Source organism: Phoca vitulina, unplaced genomic scaffold, assembly GCF_004348235.1.
Source record: "Phoca vitulina isolate PV1807 unplaced genomic scaffold, GSC_HSeal_1.0 scaffold1, whole genome shotgun sequence".
Taxonomy (NCBI): Eukaryota; Metazoa; Chordata; class Mammalia; order Carnivora; family Phocidae; genus Phoca; species Phoca vitulina.
In genome coordinates this window covers 69232162-69251313 of record NW_022589704.1, presented here as the reverse complement: position 1 = coordinate 69251313, position 19152 = coordinate 69232162, and the positions used below count along the sequence as shown (strand labels likewise).

Genomic DNA, 19152 nt, shown 5'->3' with positions numbered 1-19152 from the left:
AATTTAAGACAAAATGACTACTTCTTTTAAAGCTATCATATCATATGAGGAAAAGTATATCACTGTATTTCCCAAGCAATAGCTTCAATACTCTGTATTTATTTGGAAATGCTATATAATCATAAAGTTGAAGGAGATTATATTATTTAGCCCCTTCGTTTTATTTATTTTTTTCTAAAGATTTTTATTTATTTGAGAGAGAGGGTGAGAGAGAGAGAGAGAGACCACGCTCAGGGGGAGGGGCAGAGGGAGAAGCAAGGTCCCCACTGAGCGTGGACCCCAATATGGGACTCAGTCCCAGGACCCTGGGATCATGACCTGAGCCAAAGGCAGACGCTTAACCGACTGAGCCACCCAGGCATCCCCAGCCCCTTCATTTTAAAAGAAAGGAAAATTGAGGTTCATTGAAGATAAAAGACTTACCCTTTATTTCATTCTCATTGCTGCTGCTTTTCAAGCATCATGGGAAGAGCACTAGCCTAATCAGTCATTTCTGTAAGTAACCGTCATTGTTATACTGAAGAATTGTCTCAGGTTTGCAGAGCTGTATGATTAGAAAAATCAAGGGGCGCCTGGGTGGCTCAGTTGGTGAAGCACCTGACTCTTGATTTCGGCTCAGGTCATGATCTCAGGCCTGAGATCAAGCCTCAGGTGGGGCTTCTCGCTCAGCAGGGAGCCTGCTTGAGATTCTCTCTCTCTCCCTCTCTCTCTTCTCCCCTCCCCTTGCATGTGCACACTCTTTCCCAAAAAAATATTTAAAAAAGAAAGAGAAAAATCAAGCTGAACAATGCATAAAGAAATGCTTATTATCCTAGCCTTTTTTAGTGAAGAATGGATATTATCTAACACTAAAAACATCTTTATAGCCCTTGGGAACCTGTTCTAGAAAGGATCACTATTTGATAATCAAATAAAAGGAATGGGTGAGATCATTCCTATCCATAATTCAAATTCAAATTCAAAATATCATAGTACAAATGTTACCTACCTCTCAAAGCCTTTCCTAAACCTCAAAAATAGATGTAACCACTTTCCTCTCCCAATTCTATAGCCTTTGGATACCTCAGGGTACATATATATACAGTTTAAGTTATAGCTAATGGTACCTTTGGGAAGATAGGTTTCATGTTTCTTTTGTTCTCAGTGTCAGTGGTGCCCAGTACAGGCTTTGCTCTTACTTGGCAATGTTTTATCAAATGAACATATCCACCATGGCACCCTGGGAGAATACTTTGCAGTTGCCTTCATTTTTTTTGTTTTGTTTTGTTTTAAGATTTATTTATTTATTTATTTGACAGAGAGACTGCGAGAAAGGGAACACAAGCTGGGGTGGGGATGGGAGAGGGAAAAGCAGGCTTCCCGCTGAGCAGGGAGCCTGATGCGGGGCTCACATCCCAGGGTCCTGGGATCTTGACCTGAGCCACCCAGGCGCCCCTGCAGTTGCCTTTAATAATCAGTCCTTAAATGAAGAATTTCAAAGCTGTAGTCCCAGTTCCCATGCTTATCGCTTTGTAGCTCTAGGCAAGTCATTTAATGCCTCTGAGCCCTTATCAGTCAGATGGGAATGTGAATAATAGGAAATAAAGAATTGGTGAAAAAACTTTGTAAAAGGAACACAGCTCTAAGGTGGTACTCTCTGAAGCCCCTTGCCACATCTCCACAAAAGTGCCTAACATGTAACAAGTAAACATAAACTTTATTTTTCCTAATTGAATTGAATAGTAATGGGATCCATTTATTAATATCTAAGTTTGGTCCTAGCAGTTGGCAAACCTTTGTTGGAGCTGGAAAACTTTACCAAGGGAAGATAAAATTATCTTCCTTGCGTAGGCTGCCTCTTCTACGCTAGGACAGTTTCGTTATTGAACCAAGGGATTAATGAAAGAGGAAGCAGCCTGCTGTGCAGGGATTTTCTTGGTGCTTCCTCCTGGGTGGGCATACACTGGACCTGGGAGGCAGAACAGGAACTTGCTGTCCTTCATTTTCCTTCTCACAGGAACCACCCAGGGGGGAAAAAAAAGGAACTACTGCCAGAGCGACAGATGTGGGTGGGTAGGGACTCTCCTGGGTTCAGGGGGATTGCCCTGGGTGGGTGGGGGTGCTTTGCATTCCGCTTGCCAGGTACCTTCTGGGGTATCAGTGACTTAATCTTTTCCTCCTGTAGTGGAAGGAAACCAGCAAATCAGACCCAGAATAAAGAAATTACTATGGAAGGCTTTCTTAAAAATACACCTAAAAGAGTGAAACCATAACTAGAAGAGTGCTTCCAAGGCAGAGGTTGCTTTAGCTTGGATCTCCTGGGTTTAAGCAATGAGATTTGGGTTTGAGCATGTTTACTATAAATAAAACCATTTCCCTGGAGCCTGGCAAGTTTTGCAGCAGGCATACCAAAATGTAATTGAAATGTGACTGCCTCTTAAATTGTGAAATTAATTTTACACTTAACAAATGCTTTAAAAAAAAAATAGAGGAACAAGTGGCTTTAAAGTTCAGGGTGTTAATATTTGAAATCTGTCCAATTTAATTAGTTGGGTCCCAGTGACTTTTTCTCTGGTCAGTGTCACTGATCTAACACCCAATTCTCTTCTTGGTTGTGAGATAGAAATTAAATGTATCATTTATTTAGTTGTATTGACCTGAATCGTATCTCTCCAGCGTACATTCTTATTTCAGGAAATAGGATGCATCCATGTAGAATTTACTCAGTAACTCTTCTTAGTGACATTTGTGTGATCTAATTCAAGGACCTGAAGTGAAGCCTTCACATGATTTACTTGCATATGATGCAGCTGTTTTTAGTATTGCATTTACATTTCTAAAAACAAGAATACACCTTCTTGATGGAACAGACATGCATTTTTAGACTCAGCAGACTCAAGAACTGTAGAACAAAGAAGTTTCTTCAAAATCAAGTCCAAACATCTTTTTTGTATTGGAGAGAAAGAAACTTGGGTTCAGAAACATTTAGTGGCCCTGAATCAAGGTCACAGTCATTCAGTGATAGAACAAAATAAGAAACTAGATGGGTTTCCAATTCAAGGTTCTTGTTTGTCTCAGATTTTAAAATATAGGTGTGTTTTATGTTGACAATTTGTCATTATGCGCAGCTTTTTAAGACAGTGATAGGTAACTTAGCCACATAGTTACTTAAACCTCTCATTTCTGCATTAGCATTTTACACTATATTATAGTCCTGATAGCTGCCTATCCTTATTTTCTTTGCCTGCTTGTATACCTATTTTTAATCTTGCTTATATTTTTATAAGCTGCCTTAAATCCTTCTTTGAATGATACAGTGTCCAAATGAATAAAGTACTCAAAGTGATACTTTGTGTTAATGCTGATTATTTATTTTTCCATAGTATCTATGGCATGTCAGATCCTGGCAATGTTAGTTATTCTAAGAGCATTTCATCTTTTTTATCTATCAGAGGTAGCAGTAGAAACAAACTTCCTAAGTGGAATGCCTAAAAAAATTATCATTCTTTTATTTCTTCAGAAAGCAATAACACTCTGATCCTCAAAATAAAAACTTTGAAATTGTTTTTAGAAGCCTGAAAATGACTTAGTGTATTTAGTACTTAAAATGAAAGACTGGCTGGTAGGATTGAAATATTACTCAGATATTTTAAAAAGCATTGCAGTTTATGGTCAGCTGATTTCAGTAAGAGTGCCAAGGCCATTCAGTGGGAAAAGAATATCCTTTAGTGCTACGGCAGTAGGATAGCTGCATGGCAAAGAAAGAGTTTGGACCCCACTTCATACCGTACATGGATTAACTGAGTGTGGATCAAAGATCCACTTTTAAAAGCTTAAAAGTATAAAATTCTTTAAAGGAAACATAGATGAAAATTTGCATGACTTGTATTAGGCAGCAATTTTTTAGATAGGACATGAGAAAAGCAAGCAACAAAAGAAAAAATAGATAAATAGATAAAATCAGACATCAAAATTAAAAACACTATCAAGGAAATATAATCTATAGAATGGGAGAAAAGTTTGCAAATTACATATATCTGATAAAGCTCAAGTTTCCAGAATATATAAAGAAGTCTTACAAATCAACAATATGAGGACAAATAACCCAATTAAAAAGTGGACAAAGGAGTTGACTAGATAGACATTACTCTAAAGAAGATATACAGATAACCAATAAGCACTGGAAAGATGTTCAACATCATTAGGGAAGTACAAATCAAAACTGTGATGAGATACCACTTCACACCCACTGGGATGCATATAATTTAAAAATGGATGATAAATGTTAGTAAAGATGTAGAGAAATTGGGACTCTTACTCATTACTAGTGAAATATAACATGGTACACATCCTATGGAAGCAGCTTTGGCAGTTCCTTAAAAAGTTAAATAAGGTTATCATCTAACCCAGCAATTCTGCTCCTAGGTATATATCCAAGAGAATTGAAAACCTGTTCACACAAGTATGCATACACAAATAGTATAGCTTTCTTCAGAATAATCAAAAAATGGAAAGAACTCAAATGTCCATTAACTGAGGAATGGATAAACAAAATGTGGTATATTCACACAATGGAATATTACTCAGACATAAAAAGCAATGAAGTACTGTTATATGCTACAACATGGATAAACCTCAGAAATTTTATGCCATGTGAAAAAAGTCGTCAGACACAAAGGCCGTATATTATATGGTCCCATTTATATGAAACGTCCAAAATAGACAAATCCATAGAGTCAGAAAGCAGATTAGTAATTGCTGGGGGATTGATGGGAGAGGGGAATTGGGACTAACTGCTAATAAGTAGTTTATTTTTGTAGTGATAAAAATGTTCTGGAATTAGATAATGGTGATGATTGTACAACATAATGAATATACAAAAAGCCACAGAAATGTACACCTTATTTTTTTTTTTAAGATTTTATTTATTTATTTGACACAGAGAAACAGTGAGAGAGAGAACACAAGCAGGGGGAGTGGGAGAGGGAGAAGCAGGCTTCCCACAGAACAGGGAGCCCGATGTGGGGCTCGATCCCAGGACCCTGGGATCATGACCCGAGCCGAAGGCAGAGGCTTAATGACTGAGCCACCCAGGTGCCCCAGAAATGTACACTTTAATATGGTGAATTTTATGTTATATGAATTGTATTTTAATAAAATACTACAATTTTTTAAAAAGCATTGTGTACCCAAAATAAAAGGACAGATGAAAGATTAGAGACTGAGATTATGAAGGATTTCCAATCATAAAGAAGTGAAATAATTTGGTACCTCCAAACCCCCCATGACTGATAGAGAACTTTATCTGTTATGTGGCTTCAGAAGATTAAGAAAGGTCCTGTGGTGTGGCTTTTACAGCTGGACAGGAAAAATCAGAATCATAACATGGCCCTCTGCTCAGAGCCAAGGAATGTGGTTAGAAATGTTATGCAAATTGAGATGATAAAACCAAATTACCTCCACTCAGTAAATCACCTGTAGTTCAGAAACAGCAGGGAGGTTGGAAAACTAATAGGGAGTGTGGGTAGGACTGAAGGGATGTGATTTTTCTTTTTTAATGTACAATCCAACAGCAACTCTCCCTAGATTTTGTGCTAAAATAAGAGCATTTTCACACATTTTAATTGCTCTGCGATAACAACAGTGTGAACTCCATCCACAAACATTTATTATCTACTTAATTTTGCTCTAATTTCAGTGTAGCAAGAATTCACCTTATAAGTGGGAATAACTGTCCGTTTAGTAAAAAGAAATCCCTTCCCACGTTGCTAATCCTATTGTGCATTTCTATAATAAAGTATTAATAACAAATGGCCTTTTATATTTCTCCATTTTAAGGTTGCGTTTTTAGATTACTATTTTCAAAGTAGCATCTTTATGAACTGGAACCCCACTTGCTCCTTGAACATTAGTAAAGAATATTAAAATTGAAGAAGTTAATGTTTCTTAAGATTTCTAATCAGGATTTTAGATGAGACTTATATGCCTTTATAAACTTTTATAGTACTTGGTGCTATAATGTTCATGATAAACTATACAGAACTGTCTATAAGATGCATTTAGAAATGAGATTTGTATAATTTCATAGCTATCTAAATTGTTCTGATTATTTTCCAGACCTGTCATATACTCCATCCTTTATAGTGATGCTACAGAACAGAGAGGAATGGATAAAAATATTGGCGAGCAACTCAATAAAGCTTATGAAGCCTTTCGACAGGCATGTATGGATAGAGATTCTGCAGTAAAAGAACTACAGCAAAAGGTATATGGTTTTGGTTTTGAAAGTTCTTATTTATTCTGGCAAATGGAAATTTGAGAATCTTTTGCAAGTGAAAAATACTGTATTGTTATAAACTTTCTTGAAGAACTGTAATAACTAAAACACTGAGATATATATTAATGGATGAAATTTAAGATTCTTATTTGTTGTTTTTTATTTAAAAAAAAAAAACAAACATTGTGACCTGAAGGAATAGTTCATAAAGAGCATCATCCTCCATAAATAATTTTTAATTTTCAGTTTCAAAAGATGGTAATTAGAAGAAAGGTATATTTCCTAGGCATAAATTTAGTAGTTCCCAGGCACATGTCTGTCATTGGTCCATGATTAGGTCTTCACTGATCTGCAGCAAAATGAGAAAAATAAGAATGTAATGAACTTCTCATAATGCTAAATTTATCCAATTCAAAATTCTGTCCTTTATTCTCATACTGTGTTTCCATACTATCAGATTTTAGGGCAGGATTTTATTAACACACACTTCTGTGAGATGCTAATGAGAGAGTTTTTATTTGCTATTTAATATCACTATTTAGGAGTGTTTTGGGGGTCCCAGTACCAAAAAACACATTCTGTGTTGTCTAGAGGGACTCACAGGACTTAGCATACAGTAACACTCACAGCTAAGATTTATTACAGTGACATGATAAAGATACACAGTCAGATCATTAATGTAAAACATCAGGCAGACTCTGGAGGGATCCACATGCAGGCCTCCTATGCTCTTTCCCTCCAGTGAGGGGTCACACAGAGTGCACCCTGCCTCCAGCTTCAAAAACTTAGTCACTCAAGTGCAGTCCTTCTACATAGGGAACTCCATTTGAAACTCAAGAATTCAGGGTTTTTATTAAGAGCTGGTCACATAGATATCCTATGTCAATCAAAATTTCAGACTCTCAGAAGGAAAGTAGGTCTTCCCCATAAATCTCATGGTACAGTCTAATTAAGCTGGCACAACAGTCAACTTTATTACTTTATCGACTTTATTACAAGTCAAGTTCCCGGATGCCAGCCAAGGGCCAACCTTGCAATAGTTTCAACAGGCAGTTGAAAGTGGGAGATCTTGAATTGGTTACCTCATTTAAGAAACAATTTTATTAGCCTTAAAATTCTGAAGTCTAGAATATGCTAGCCATGCAATTCTTAGTCTCTTCCATAAATATAGGAACTACACAATTCTCTTTATCCTTTCTACTTGACATATCTATAAAACTAGATGTTATACGTACTTCCCTGTATTTCTCAGAAATCATTATTTGTGATTCTCCTGTTTGTTTGCAAAAGATTACTTCCAGTTATATGGGTAGACTTGTGGACTAGGTCTTCCTTAGGGGTACACAGGAGAAACAGGGGCATAACAATGACAGGGAGTTTTCCAAATTATTGAAGTTTAGAATTTGGATTTCTTTGCGTTTCCAGTTCAGGTATAAAGCATAATCACATTTTAAAAAACAAGAACAACAACAAAATCCCAACTTTTATTCTTCTTATTTTCCCATTAGGTTCATTAAGAAACTTCAACAATCTTATACTTGTTCTAGGAAAGTTAGGAAACAGAATTAGGGAAGAGGAGTATTGAGATATTCTTAGGTTGAGGCAGAAACAGAAATTTCTCTAACTGCTCCTCTGCCTCCACTGCCAATGGTAAGCAACCAGAAACTTGTGATTTAACTTTTTAACTGCCATGGAAAAAGCCTTTGCTCACATCAGCAATTATCCAAAGGATGGTAAAGGGAGATATATATATATATATATATATATATATCTCCATATTTTTTTTTAGTATTTGTCAAGTATTCAAGAATAAAAGAAAACATGTATACTCTCTATTCTTATATACTAAACTCAAAATATCCTGATTTATTTAAGAAAAATCAATGAATGTCTGCTGTATACTGGGCCTTTGATGAGGTTCTAGGAATGCTGAAACAAAACATAGTTTATGCCCTTAAGGAACTTTCCAATAAGAAGATAAAAAGGATGATTAATAGTTATTACCACAGTGTACTAAGTGCTATAGTGGAGATCTGTGGGGGCTAACAAATAAACACAAAGAAGAATCACCCAAATCAGTCTGGGAGGATCAGGTCGTAAGCCCACTCTCAAGCCCAAAGCTTGGGCTAAGATTAGGAGTTGGGTAAATTAAGGGGGCGGGGGGAGCAGTTTATATAATAAAAACACAAAAGTGAGGTAATACATGGTACATTCCATGTACAATAAGGTGATTCTATGGCTCCAACAAGAACAATAAAGAAGTATAGGAAAAGAAGCTGTGAAGGTAGACTAGGGCCCTATCATGAGGAATATGACTAAGTAGTTCATACTGTATTCTTATTCAATCTGAGTTTACTGAAGGATTAATATATATGCTTTAAAAAAGTCTTCCTGACATTTGGATATAGGATAGAGGGCAATGTGGAATTCAGGCTCAATAAGCATGGAGATGATACACCTATTCCTCTGAGAAGTGGAAGGAACAAGAAAAAAAAATACGTGTACACAAAGATAAGTTTGCAGATCATAAATGGTGGTGGCAGGAAGTTAGCAAGGTTTTCATCTATCATTTGTATGTGGAATCTAAAGAAGTCAAATGGTGGTTACCAGGGGTTAGGAGGTGGGGATAAGACTGATGCTGTTTAAGGATATAAACTTATAAATGTACAACTTATAATGAATGGTGAATAAGCCATAAAGATCTAATGCACAGTATAATGAATATAGACAATAATATTGTACTATAATTATATAATGTGGTAAATATTGCTACAAGAGCAATCATATTACAATATGTAAATGTATCAAAGCACACTGTATACCTTAAATTTACATAATGTTCCATGTCAAATTTATTCAGTAAAAAAATAGAGTTATAATGTAAGAGTCTGTTTTTTTTTCTGTGAAATACAAGGTGAGGTCATCTGAATGAAGTGATTTTAGGTTATTCTGAGAGTAGTAGTAAAGAATTGAAACAGCTTCACTTAAGAAATGAGAGAAGAAAAATGTTACATCCAACATTTACTGAATTTTTGGTGATAATCAATCCATGTTTGTTGTCATTTTTTTCAGCAGCTTTCTTGGTATAGAAGTGGAATGAGCAGATGGCCAAATCCAGGATTAGGAGATTGCAGAGTTAAGAATAGAATAATGGTTAGGTGGCTAGAAAGGGTACAAAAGCAATTGAAATTGTGTGCTTTGAAATACAAACTAACATCAGAAAGAAGTTAATCTAGGAGTCTAATAGACTAAGAACAAAAAGAGGGTTTATGTCTGAGGTCTCCATGAAGTGAGAGAACAGATACAGAAGGAGTAGAAGAATGTGAGAGGTCTATTAGTAATAGACTATTACTAATGAGTTTTTGAATTGATGTTTAGGATCTCTGTCTTCATAATGTGTCATGAAAGTGGGTAGCCGGAGTGGGATTGAGAAATTCAAGAAATAGATCTATTAGAACACTTCTCCTAAAGTGGTGATAAGATCAGGAGCATTTGGAGAGACTGTGTGAAAGGAAGAGCCAAGGGGCACTGGGTGGCCCGGATGGTTAAGCGTTTGCCTTTGGCTCAGGTCATGATCTCAAGGTCCTGGGATCGATCCCCACATCAGGCTCCCTGCTCAGTGGAGAGTCTGCTTCTCGCTCTCCCTATGACCCTCCTCCCTGCTTGTGCATGCATGCTTTCAAATAAATAAATAAACTATTTTTTTTTAAAGGAAGAGCCAAAATTCTTGAATGTGAGAGAATGACTGGTATGTTGTAAGATAAACAGTTTCGAGGAGAGACTGGTATAATTGAATGCCTTGTGGATGGTCTTTTGCTTAAATTTAAAGGACTAATGGTTCAGAAGTAGCAATGATGAGGCAAGATAGTACATATCTTTTTGTTCTTCCACTTCCTATTCCATCCATTGCCCAACCCCTGTGGTTTGATGTAGACAGCTTCATATGAGGAGACTGCAGAGGCATCTGTATCCTCAGAAGACAATGTAATAATTCCCATTTTAAAGCAAGACACCAGTCTTTTTGAAAGTCAGATTTATTGGCCATTATATTCTCTATAGTATAATGAAATAGGAGTTCTGACATAAAATTTTATACTTTGATCTCATTCATTGTTTTTTTTTAATTAACTTTTTTCTAAAATGTTATTATGAAAAGACCTGTATACTTTTGATATTTCTTGGGATTTTGTTTTATGGAACATTTGTTGTTTTTCGAATTATAGAATCAGAGGTGCCAAGTGTAAATCACTAATTTGTTCCAATCTACTCCCAGAAATGAAATTGAACTTTGAAGTAAAACAAGCTAGATATTCCTCATTTAAAATCTTTAGTAATAAGGTGACAAATACAAGCTCTCAAACTTACAGTATGAAAATTAGAGCAAAGGCTCTGAGTGGTGATTTTGGTAAAGGAAATTATTACTTGATTTGATTTTATTCGGATATTTTGAGTTCAAATGCAAGAAGATTAGTCAGGGGAAGATGATCAGCAGGCAGTTGAAGTGTGGATCTTTAAGGTACCAGTTGGAAATACCAATTTGGGAATCATCTTCACAGAGATATTTGGAGTGATGGGAGAAGGAAGTACCAATGGGAAAGAGAACAGAGCAAGAGAAGAAAAGCAAGAGGACAACCTTGGAGAAGTTGCCTGGCATTCTGATGGCAAAAAGGCCCCAAGGGCTGTGCTGTCAGTGAGTCTACCTGCCCTTCCTAACATTATGCTTAAAGAATTGGTCTATTAAGTGACATCAGCAAGATGGCAAACTAGGAAGTGGCAGGCCCTTGTTCAGATTGATTGAAATAATTTTAGAGGAGCTCTGGAAATCAGTGATCTTCAGCAACCAAGCAGACCCTAGTCAAGAAAAAGCCATATTCAAAACTGTAGGAAATTTCCTGGCATTTCTGCTTGCCCTGGACCCACTCCCTGCCCATGATGGTGTGGTGCAGTTGGGAGGAAGTAGCCCAAATTCTTGGTTCCCTCCCTCAGAAAGGAAAGAGCAAGGTAGAACTTGTTTGAAACATCCTGACCTGTCTGTGGACTATCCAAGGGACTGTTTTCTGTCTCACTTGACTTGGAGCTCAGAGTTGGGAATGGTAGCATAGTTTGGGTCTCAGGCTGGAAGCTGTGGAAGGCAGTGTTGGGCAGCATAGCATGTGGAAAGAGGCTCCAGTGCGCATCTAAGTGTAAGAGATTGAAGGAAGAGGAATATAATAAACATCTAAGGTCCTAAGAAGCTGGGGTAAGACTTTTTGAGAAGTTAACATACTTCCAACCAGCCAGGGAAAATCAGAAACAAACAGAAACATACACACACTAGCCCAAACAAGATACACACTCAGAAAATACCTGGAAGACCATAAAGCTGTACCCTGAGCTAATCATAAGGCTAACGGGCCTGCTAATTAGTGAAGATCTTTCACACCTGGTGACAAAGACTAGGCGAGTTTATTCACATACCCCAGTTTTCAACAAATTACAAGGCCTACAAAGAAACAGGGAAATGTTGGGGCGCCTGGGTGGCTCAGATGGTTGGGCATCTGCCTTCGGCTCAGGTCATGATTCCAGGGTCCTGGGATTGAGCCCCACATCGGGCTCCTGGCTCAGCAGGGAGCCTGCTTCTCCTTCTCTCCCTGCTCATGCTCTCTCTCTCTCTATCTCTGTGTCTCAAATGAATAAATAAAATCTTAAAAAAAAAAAAACAAAACAGGGAAATGTAGCCCTTTTTAAAGAATATCATAAATTTCCAGAAAGTCCTTGATAAACATGCATCAGACTTACTAGACAAAGACTTTAAAACACTGTCATAAATATGCTCCAAGAGCTAAAGGAAAACAGAATGAAAGGAAATGAGGAAAGCAATAATATAAACAAAATGAGAATATTAACAGTGAGACCAAGTATTTTTAAAAAGTGAAACATTCTATTTTTTAAAATAGAACATATGAATTGAAAATTGCACTAGAGGGGTTCAGGGGCAGACTTGAACAGGCAGAAGAAAAAAATCCATGAACTCAAAAATAGGTCGTTTGAAATAATAGAGTCTGAGGAGAAAAAAGAAAAGTGAGCAGAGCCTAAATTTATGGGACACTATCAAGTGGAGCAATATACACATTATAGGAGAAGGTAAAGAGAGAGAAATTAAAGAAATAGAAAAAAAAAGAAGTAGATTGAAGAAATAATAAATGATAACTTCCCAAATTTGGGGAACAACATGAATATACAAGTCCAAGAAGCTCAACAAATTCTATGTAGGATAAATCCAAAGAGCCCTCCATCAAACTACATTGTAATCAAACTGTCAACAAAAACAAAAAAAGAATCTGGAGAGCATCTAAAGAAAAGGGACTCATCATGTAGAAGGGAGGCCCCAATAAGACAGTCGGTGAATTTCTTAGCAGAAACCTTGCAGGCTAGAAGGCAACAGGATGATATTTTTAAGGGCTGTAAGAAAGAAACCTGTTAACCAAGTATACTATATATCTGGTCAAACTGTCCTTGAAATGAGGGAGAAATTCAGATTTTCCCAGACAAACAAAAGTGGAAAGAGTTCATTACCACTAGACCTGACCTAGAAGAAATGCTGAAGAGTGTCCTTCAAGTTGAAATGAAAGCTGGATAGTAACTTGAAGCCATATGAAAATATAATGTTCTCTGTAAAGGTAAATATATAGACAAATATAAAAAAACTGGTATTGTTGTAATTTTGGTTTGTAACTCCACTTCTGTTTTCTACAGGATTTAAAAGACAGATATATAGAAAAATTACTTTAAAAGATTTTATTTATTTGAGAGAGAAAGAGTAAGAGAGAGAGTACAAGACGAGAGGGCCAGAGGGAGAAGCAGACTCCCCATGCTGAGCAGGGAGCCCGATGCAGGGCTCAATCCTGGGACTCCGGGATCATGACCTGAGCTAAAGGCAGTCTCTCAACCAGCTGAGCCACTCAGGCACCCAGAAAAATTACTTTAAATCTATATTAATGGGTCCACAATATATAAAGATGTAATTTGTGACATTAGTAACAAAGTAGGGAGGCAGAGCTATAAAGTTGGAGAGTTTTATATGCAATTCAAGTTAGTTTGGTATCAAGTTAAGATAGTGTCATAACTTCAGGACGTTGTATGTAGTCTCAGTTGTAACCTCAAAGAAAATATCTACAGAATATACACAAAAGGAAAGGGAAAGAGAATCAAAATGTGTAAATGTGTCACTACAAAAAAATCAACTAAACACAGAGGAAGGCAGTAATGGAGGAAACGAAGAACAAAAAGCTGTAGGATATACAGAAAACAACAAAATGGCAAAAGTAAGTACTTCTCTGCTGGTATTTTACTTTGAAGTGTAAATGGATCAAACACTCTAATCAAAAGACATAGGTTAGCAGAATGGATAAAAAACAGAATCCCACTATGTGTTATCTACAAGCCTAACTTTAGATTTAAGCACATGCATCGGTTGAAAATGAAAGGATGGGAAAAGATTCAATGCAAATAGTAACCAAAAGAGAGCAAGGGTGTCTATATTGATATCAGACAAAACAGACTTTGTATCAAAGTTTTTTATAGAAGATAAAGAGGGGCGTTATATAATGAAAAAATTATCAGTTGTCAAGAAGATATAGTAATTATATATGCACTAAACATCAGAACTCCAAAATATATGATGCAAACATTGACAGTATTCAAAGAAGAAATGATAGCTCTACAGCAACCCTGGGGCACCTGGGTGGCTCAGTCAGTTGATCATCTGACTCTTGGTCCTGGCTCAGGTTTTGATCTCATGGTTGTAAGTTCAAGCTTTGCATTGGGCTCCACGCTGGGCATGGAGCCTACTTAAAAAAAAAAAAAAAAACAACTTCAATACCCTACTTTCAACACTTTCAAAAAGGGACAGAGCAACCAGATTAGAACATCAGTAAGGAAAATGAGGTCTTGAACAACATTGTAGACCAGTTGGAACTGACAGACGTATATAGAATACCCCACTCAACAAGAGCAGAATTCACATTTTTCTCAAGTTCTTGTGGAACACTATCCAGGATCGCCCATATGTTAGGCCATTAAAAATGACTTAATGAATGTTAAAAGATTGGAATCATACAGAGTATCTTTTCTAATCACAATAGAATGAAACTAGAAATCAACAACAGAAGGAAAACAAGGAAACTAAAAATATGTAGAAATTAACACAGTCTTAAACAGCTAGTGGGTCAAAGAAGAAATCACAAGGGAAATTAGGAAATATCTTAAAACCATAAAAATGAAAACACAGCATACCAAAACTTACGGGATGCAGTGAAAACTCTGCCAAGAGGGAGAGTAAATACTTAGATTAAAAAGAAGAAAGATCTCCAATCAATAACCTAACTTTACCTTAGGAAACTAGACAAGGAAGCACAAACTAAACCTAAAGCTAGCAGAAAGAAGGAAATAGAGATTAACAGTCATTAAAAAGTTCAAAGAATGCCTAGTACCCAGTGGCTTCATGGTGAATTCTGCCAAACATTCAAAGAGGAATTACCACCAGTCCTTCTCATACTCTTCCAGAAATCGAACAGGAGGGAACATTTCTTAATACTCTATGAGGCCACCATTACCCTCATACCAAAGCCATACACAGACATTGCAAGAAAACTGCAGACTAATATTTTTTATGCAAAAATCCTCAACAAAATACTAGGAAACCAAATTCAACAGCATATTAAAAGGATTATACACCTTGACCAAGTGAGATTTATTCTTGCAATGCAAAAGTGGTTCAGCATACAAAATCAGTCAGTGGAGTACATCACTTTAACAGAATGAAGAGGGGGAAAACCACATGGTCATTTCAACTGATACAGAAGAAGCAGTTGACAAAATTCAAACCCCTTTAAAGCCTTTTAAAAACACTCAACAAACCAGGAATAGAAAGAAATATTTCAACATAATAAAGGCCATTTATGAAAACCGCACAACTAACATAATACTCCATAGTGAAAGACTGAAGACTTTTCTTGTAAGACAGGATGTCCACTTATACCACTTCTGTTCAACATAGTACTGGAAATCCTCCCCAGAGCAATTAGGCAAGAAAAACAGTATCCAAATTGGAAAGGAGGAAGTAAAATTATCTCTGTTTGCAGATCATCTTATATGGAGAAAACCCCTAATGATTCCACCAAAAAAACCCTGTTAGAACTAATAAATTCAGCAGAGTTGTAGGATACAAAATCAACGCACAAAAATTAGCATTCCTATACATTAACATTAAATAATCTGAAAAATGAAGAAAATTCCATTTACAATATCATCAAAATAAATAATATACTTAGGAATAAACTTACCCAAGTAGATGACAGACTTATACACTGAAAATTACAAAAACTGCTGAAAAAAATAAGACATCAACAAATGTTAGAAAATTCTGTGTTCATGGATTGGATTTACCTTTCACCATATACAAAAATTAAACCAGAACCTAAATATAAGAGCTAATGCTATAAAACTCTTAGAAGAAGTCATAGGGAGAAAGTTTCTTTACATTGGATTTAGCAGTGATTTCTTGGGTAGGACACCAACAAAAGATTAGGCAACAAAAGAAAAATTAGATAACTTGGACTTTCATCAAAATTAAGGCAGCCCAAGGAACGTGAGAAAATATTTGCAAATTATGTATCTGATAAGGGATAGATATCTAGACTATATAAAGAAACTCCTACAGCTCAACAACAACAAAACCTAAGTTAAAAATAGGCAAAGGATAGGGCGCCTGGGTGGCTCAGTTGGTTAAGTGACTGCCTTCGGCTCGGGTCATGATCCTGGAGTCCCTGGATCGAGTCCCACATCGGGCTCCCTGCTCGGCGGGGAGCCTGCTTCTCCCTCTGACCCTCCCCCTCTCATGTGCTCTCTCTCTCTCTCTCTCTCTCATTCTCTCTGTCTCAAATAAATAAATAAAATCTTTAAAAAAAAAAAAAAATAGGCAAAGGATATGAATAGACATTCTCCAAAGAAGTTATACAAATGACCTGTAAGTACATGAAGTGATCCTCAGCATTATTAGCCATTGGGGAAACGCAAATCAAAACCACAATGAGATGCAAGTTCATACCAATTGTATTGGCAAAGATATGGAGAAGTTAGAATTCTTGTACATTGCTGATGGAACTGTAAAATGCTATAGCTACTGTGGGAAATGTATGGTATTTCCTCAAAAAAATAAACATAGGATTACCATATGACTCAGCAGTTCCACTTCTGGGTATATACCCCAAAGAATTGAAAGCAGACACTTGAAGAAATATTGTATATCCATGTTCATAGCAACCTTATTTATAATAGTCAGAAGATGGAAGCAACCTAAATGTCCATGGATGGATAAATGGATAAACAAAAGGCAGTATATACATAACAATGGAATTTAGTCAGCCTTTAAAAGAAGAAAATTCTGACACATAGTACAACATGGATGAACTTTGAAGATTTTATGCTAAGTGAAATAAGCTAGTCACAAAAGGACATATAGATGTATGATTCTGCTTATGAGGTACCTAGAGTAGTGAGATCATAGAGACAGAAAGTAGTAGGGTGGTTCCTAGAGGCTGAGGGAAGTGAATGGAGAGTTAGTGTTTAAAAGGTACAGAGTTTCGGTTGAGGAAGATGAAAAAGTCCTGGAGATAGTTTGTGGTGATGGTTACACAACATTGTGAGCATACTTAATGCCACAGAACTGGACACAAGATTGGTTGAAATGGCAAATTTTATTTCTGTATTTTACCACAACTTTTTAAAAATCTGTTGCAAAAAAGGAAAAGAATGGGTGTAACCTGGATTCTCTTACTAGCTATGTTTTATTGCTGTTCATCTGTTTGTACAAACTCACTAGCCTTTTACGACTTAGTTGTCCATACTCCAAGCCAGTTCCTCTTTTCGTGTTTCTGTGAAAAAGTACAATTTAAGACTCCTATTTAAGAAGTCAATGTGCTACATCCATTTAAAAGCATTCTGTCAAGCAAAGGCATCCAAGTATTACAAATTAATGAGGGAAACAAAGCCAAATAAAGGCAGGTAAGTGATTTTTAAAATACTACTGGCTGAAACTACAAAAGCACATGCATATTGAAAAAAATGCAAATAATTCAAAATATACAGAATATAAAATGATTGTGTTCTCCCTTACTCTCCAGGGGTAAGCATTGTTAGTAATTTATGAATCATATTTTTCGAAAAATAGAATGGTGCTAATCTGAAAAAGATTAAAATTTTTCAAAAATGTCTTTAACTTTGGGGCACCTGGGTGGCACAGTTAAGCATCCTACTCTTAGTTTTAGCTCAGGTCATGATCTCAGGATCATGAGATCAAGCCCCACATCGGGCTCTGCACTCAGCAGGGAATCTGCTTAAGACTCTCCCTCTCCCTCTGCCCCTCCCCACTGTGCAGGAATGCACGTGTGTGCATGCGTGCTCTCTCTCTCTCCTTCTCTCAAATAAATATATTTTTTTTAAATGTCTTTATCTTCACCATCATCATCACTAAAATTTATCAAAGCTTATGTTTACCAAAGTGCTTTATACAGTCACCTAATTTAATCATTATACAAATCTTGTGAGGAAGTATCTTCATTTTTCAGATGAGGAAAAGGAAGTGCAGAGAGGTGAAATAACTTGCCCACAACCACATATCTAATAAGTACTAAAGCTAGTAGAACTGTGATTTGAAAAAATCTACCTGACTGTAAATATCATGTCTATAACTTCTTTGCCTAAAATCATCAATAGTCTCAGATGCATACATAATAGGGCTACCTCATTCCATTTAATGGCTGACCATATCTCTTCTACTACCTCTTCCTTTTTTAACATTCCAGATAGCATGTTTGATTTTCCTCATTTCTTCTTGAGTCCCACTTCCTTAATCTCCTTTGTAGGTTTATTCTCTACCACCAGGCCCAGTACATTTTAGTTTTTCAAGACTTTCTTCACTTCTTATTTTATGTTCTTATATGAGCTATCTCATCTTCTATAATTTCAGATACCTATGACAATGACTCCTAAATTTATCTCCCTACTCCAGATCTGCCCTCTGAGCTCTATATCTCATTGCTACTTGGAAGAATATTAAACTGAATGCCCAGACCTCCACTAATTTTTCCTCATCTGTATCATTTCAAAGGAGTAATGAGTTTTACAAACTGCTGTGGAGAATTATACTGCCTTTTATTTATCCTAAATTACCTCACTTAAATTTCAAAGGATGATTCTTCATTCTATTACTAGCATCCTGCTATTGATCATCAAGTATATTTACTTTCCCTGGCCCCTAAGTATTTTTCTCTTTTAGTTCAATACCAAATTTTCCATTGTTATACCTAGGCACTCTTGCCACCATGCCATTAAATTGTATTAGAATCTCTCATTTTAAGAACACATAACTATTTTTAGCTTTTCTTTCCAGTATAGCCTTCATTCTACTCCATACTAAAATGTCACATACCCCCAGATAATGCTGAACCAGTTGCATCCTCTTCCTCATTCAGCCCTTAAATTTATATTACATTATAAAACAGAAAGGAAAATTATCATTCATTGAATGAATACATTTTACAAGTTTCACATACTTTATATGTAAATCCTCCTAGCCTGGCAAAGTAGATATAGTTAGCCCATTTTCAAATGAAGAAACTGAGACTCGGAAATAAGTTAATTTTTTCAGCCAATGTGGCAGAATGTATACTGAAACTAGGTTTATCTGAATCCAGATTTATTTTACTAACCTAGCTAAATCACAGCCCATTCCAGGTATTCAAACTGTTCTTCCCATTACTATGAATAACCTATTTTGGGTTCTTCTTTTCTTGGATGAATCCTTCCTGTGTGATTTATATGTCTCGTATGAAAAGAGGCTGGAGTATAATGCTTGT

General features: G+C 36.4%; 1 protein-coding gene across 10 annotated transcripts in view; it reads left to right on the top strand.

The window, feature by feature from the left end:
• Positions 1 to 19152, top strand: part of TANK (TRAF family member associated NFKB activator) — a 93672-nt gene that overhangs the window by 29696 nt on the left and 44824 nt on the right. For 6 of the 10 annotated variants that reach the window (XM_032409556.1, XM_032409547.1, XM_032409523.1 and 3 more), the window contains exon 2: positions 6097 to 6244. In XM_032409556.1, the coding sequence (XP_032265447.1) occupies positions 6146 to 6244 (99 nt within the window). In that variant the 5' untranslated portion in view covers positions 6097 to 6145. Of the gene's footprint in view, positions 1 to 6096; positions 6245 to 19152 lie in introns of those variants that run through there. The other 4 variants (XM_032409589.1, XM_032409572.1, XM_032409600.1 and 1 more) reach the window with 2 other exon arrangements.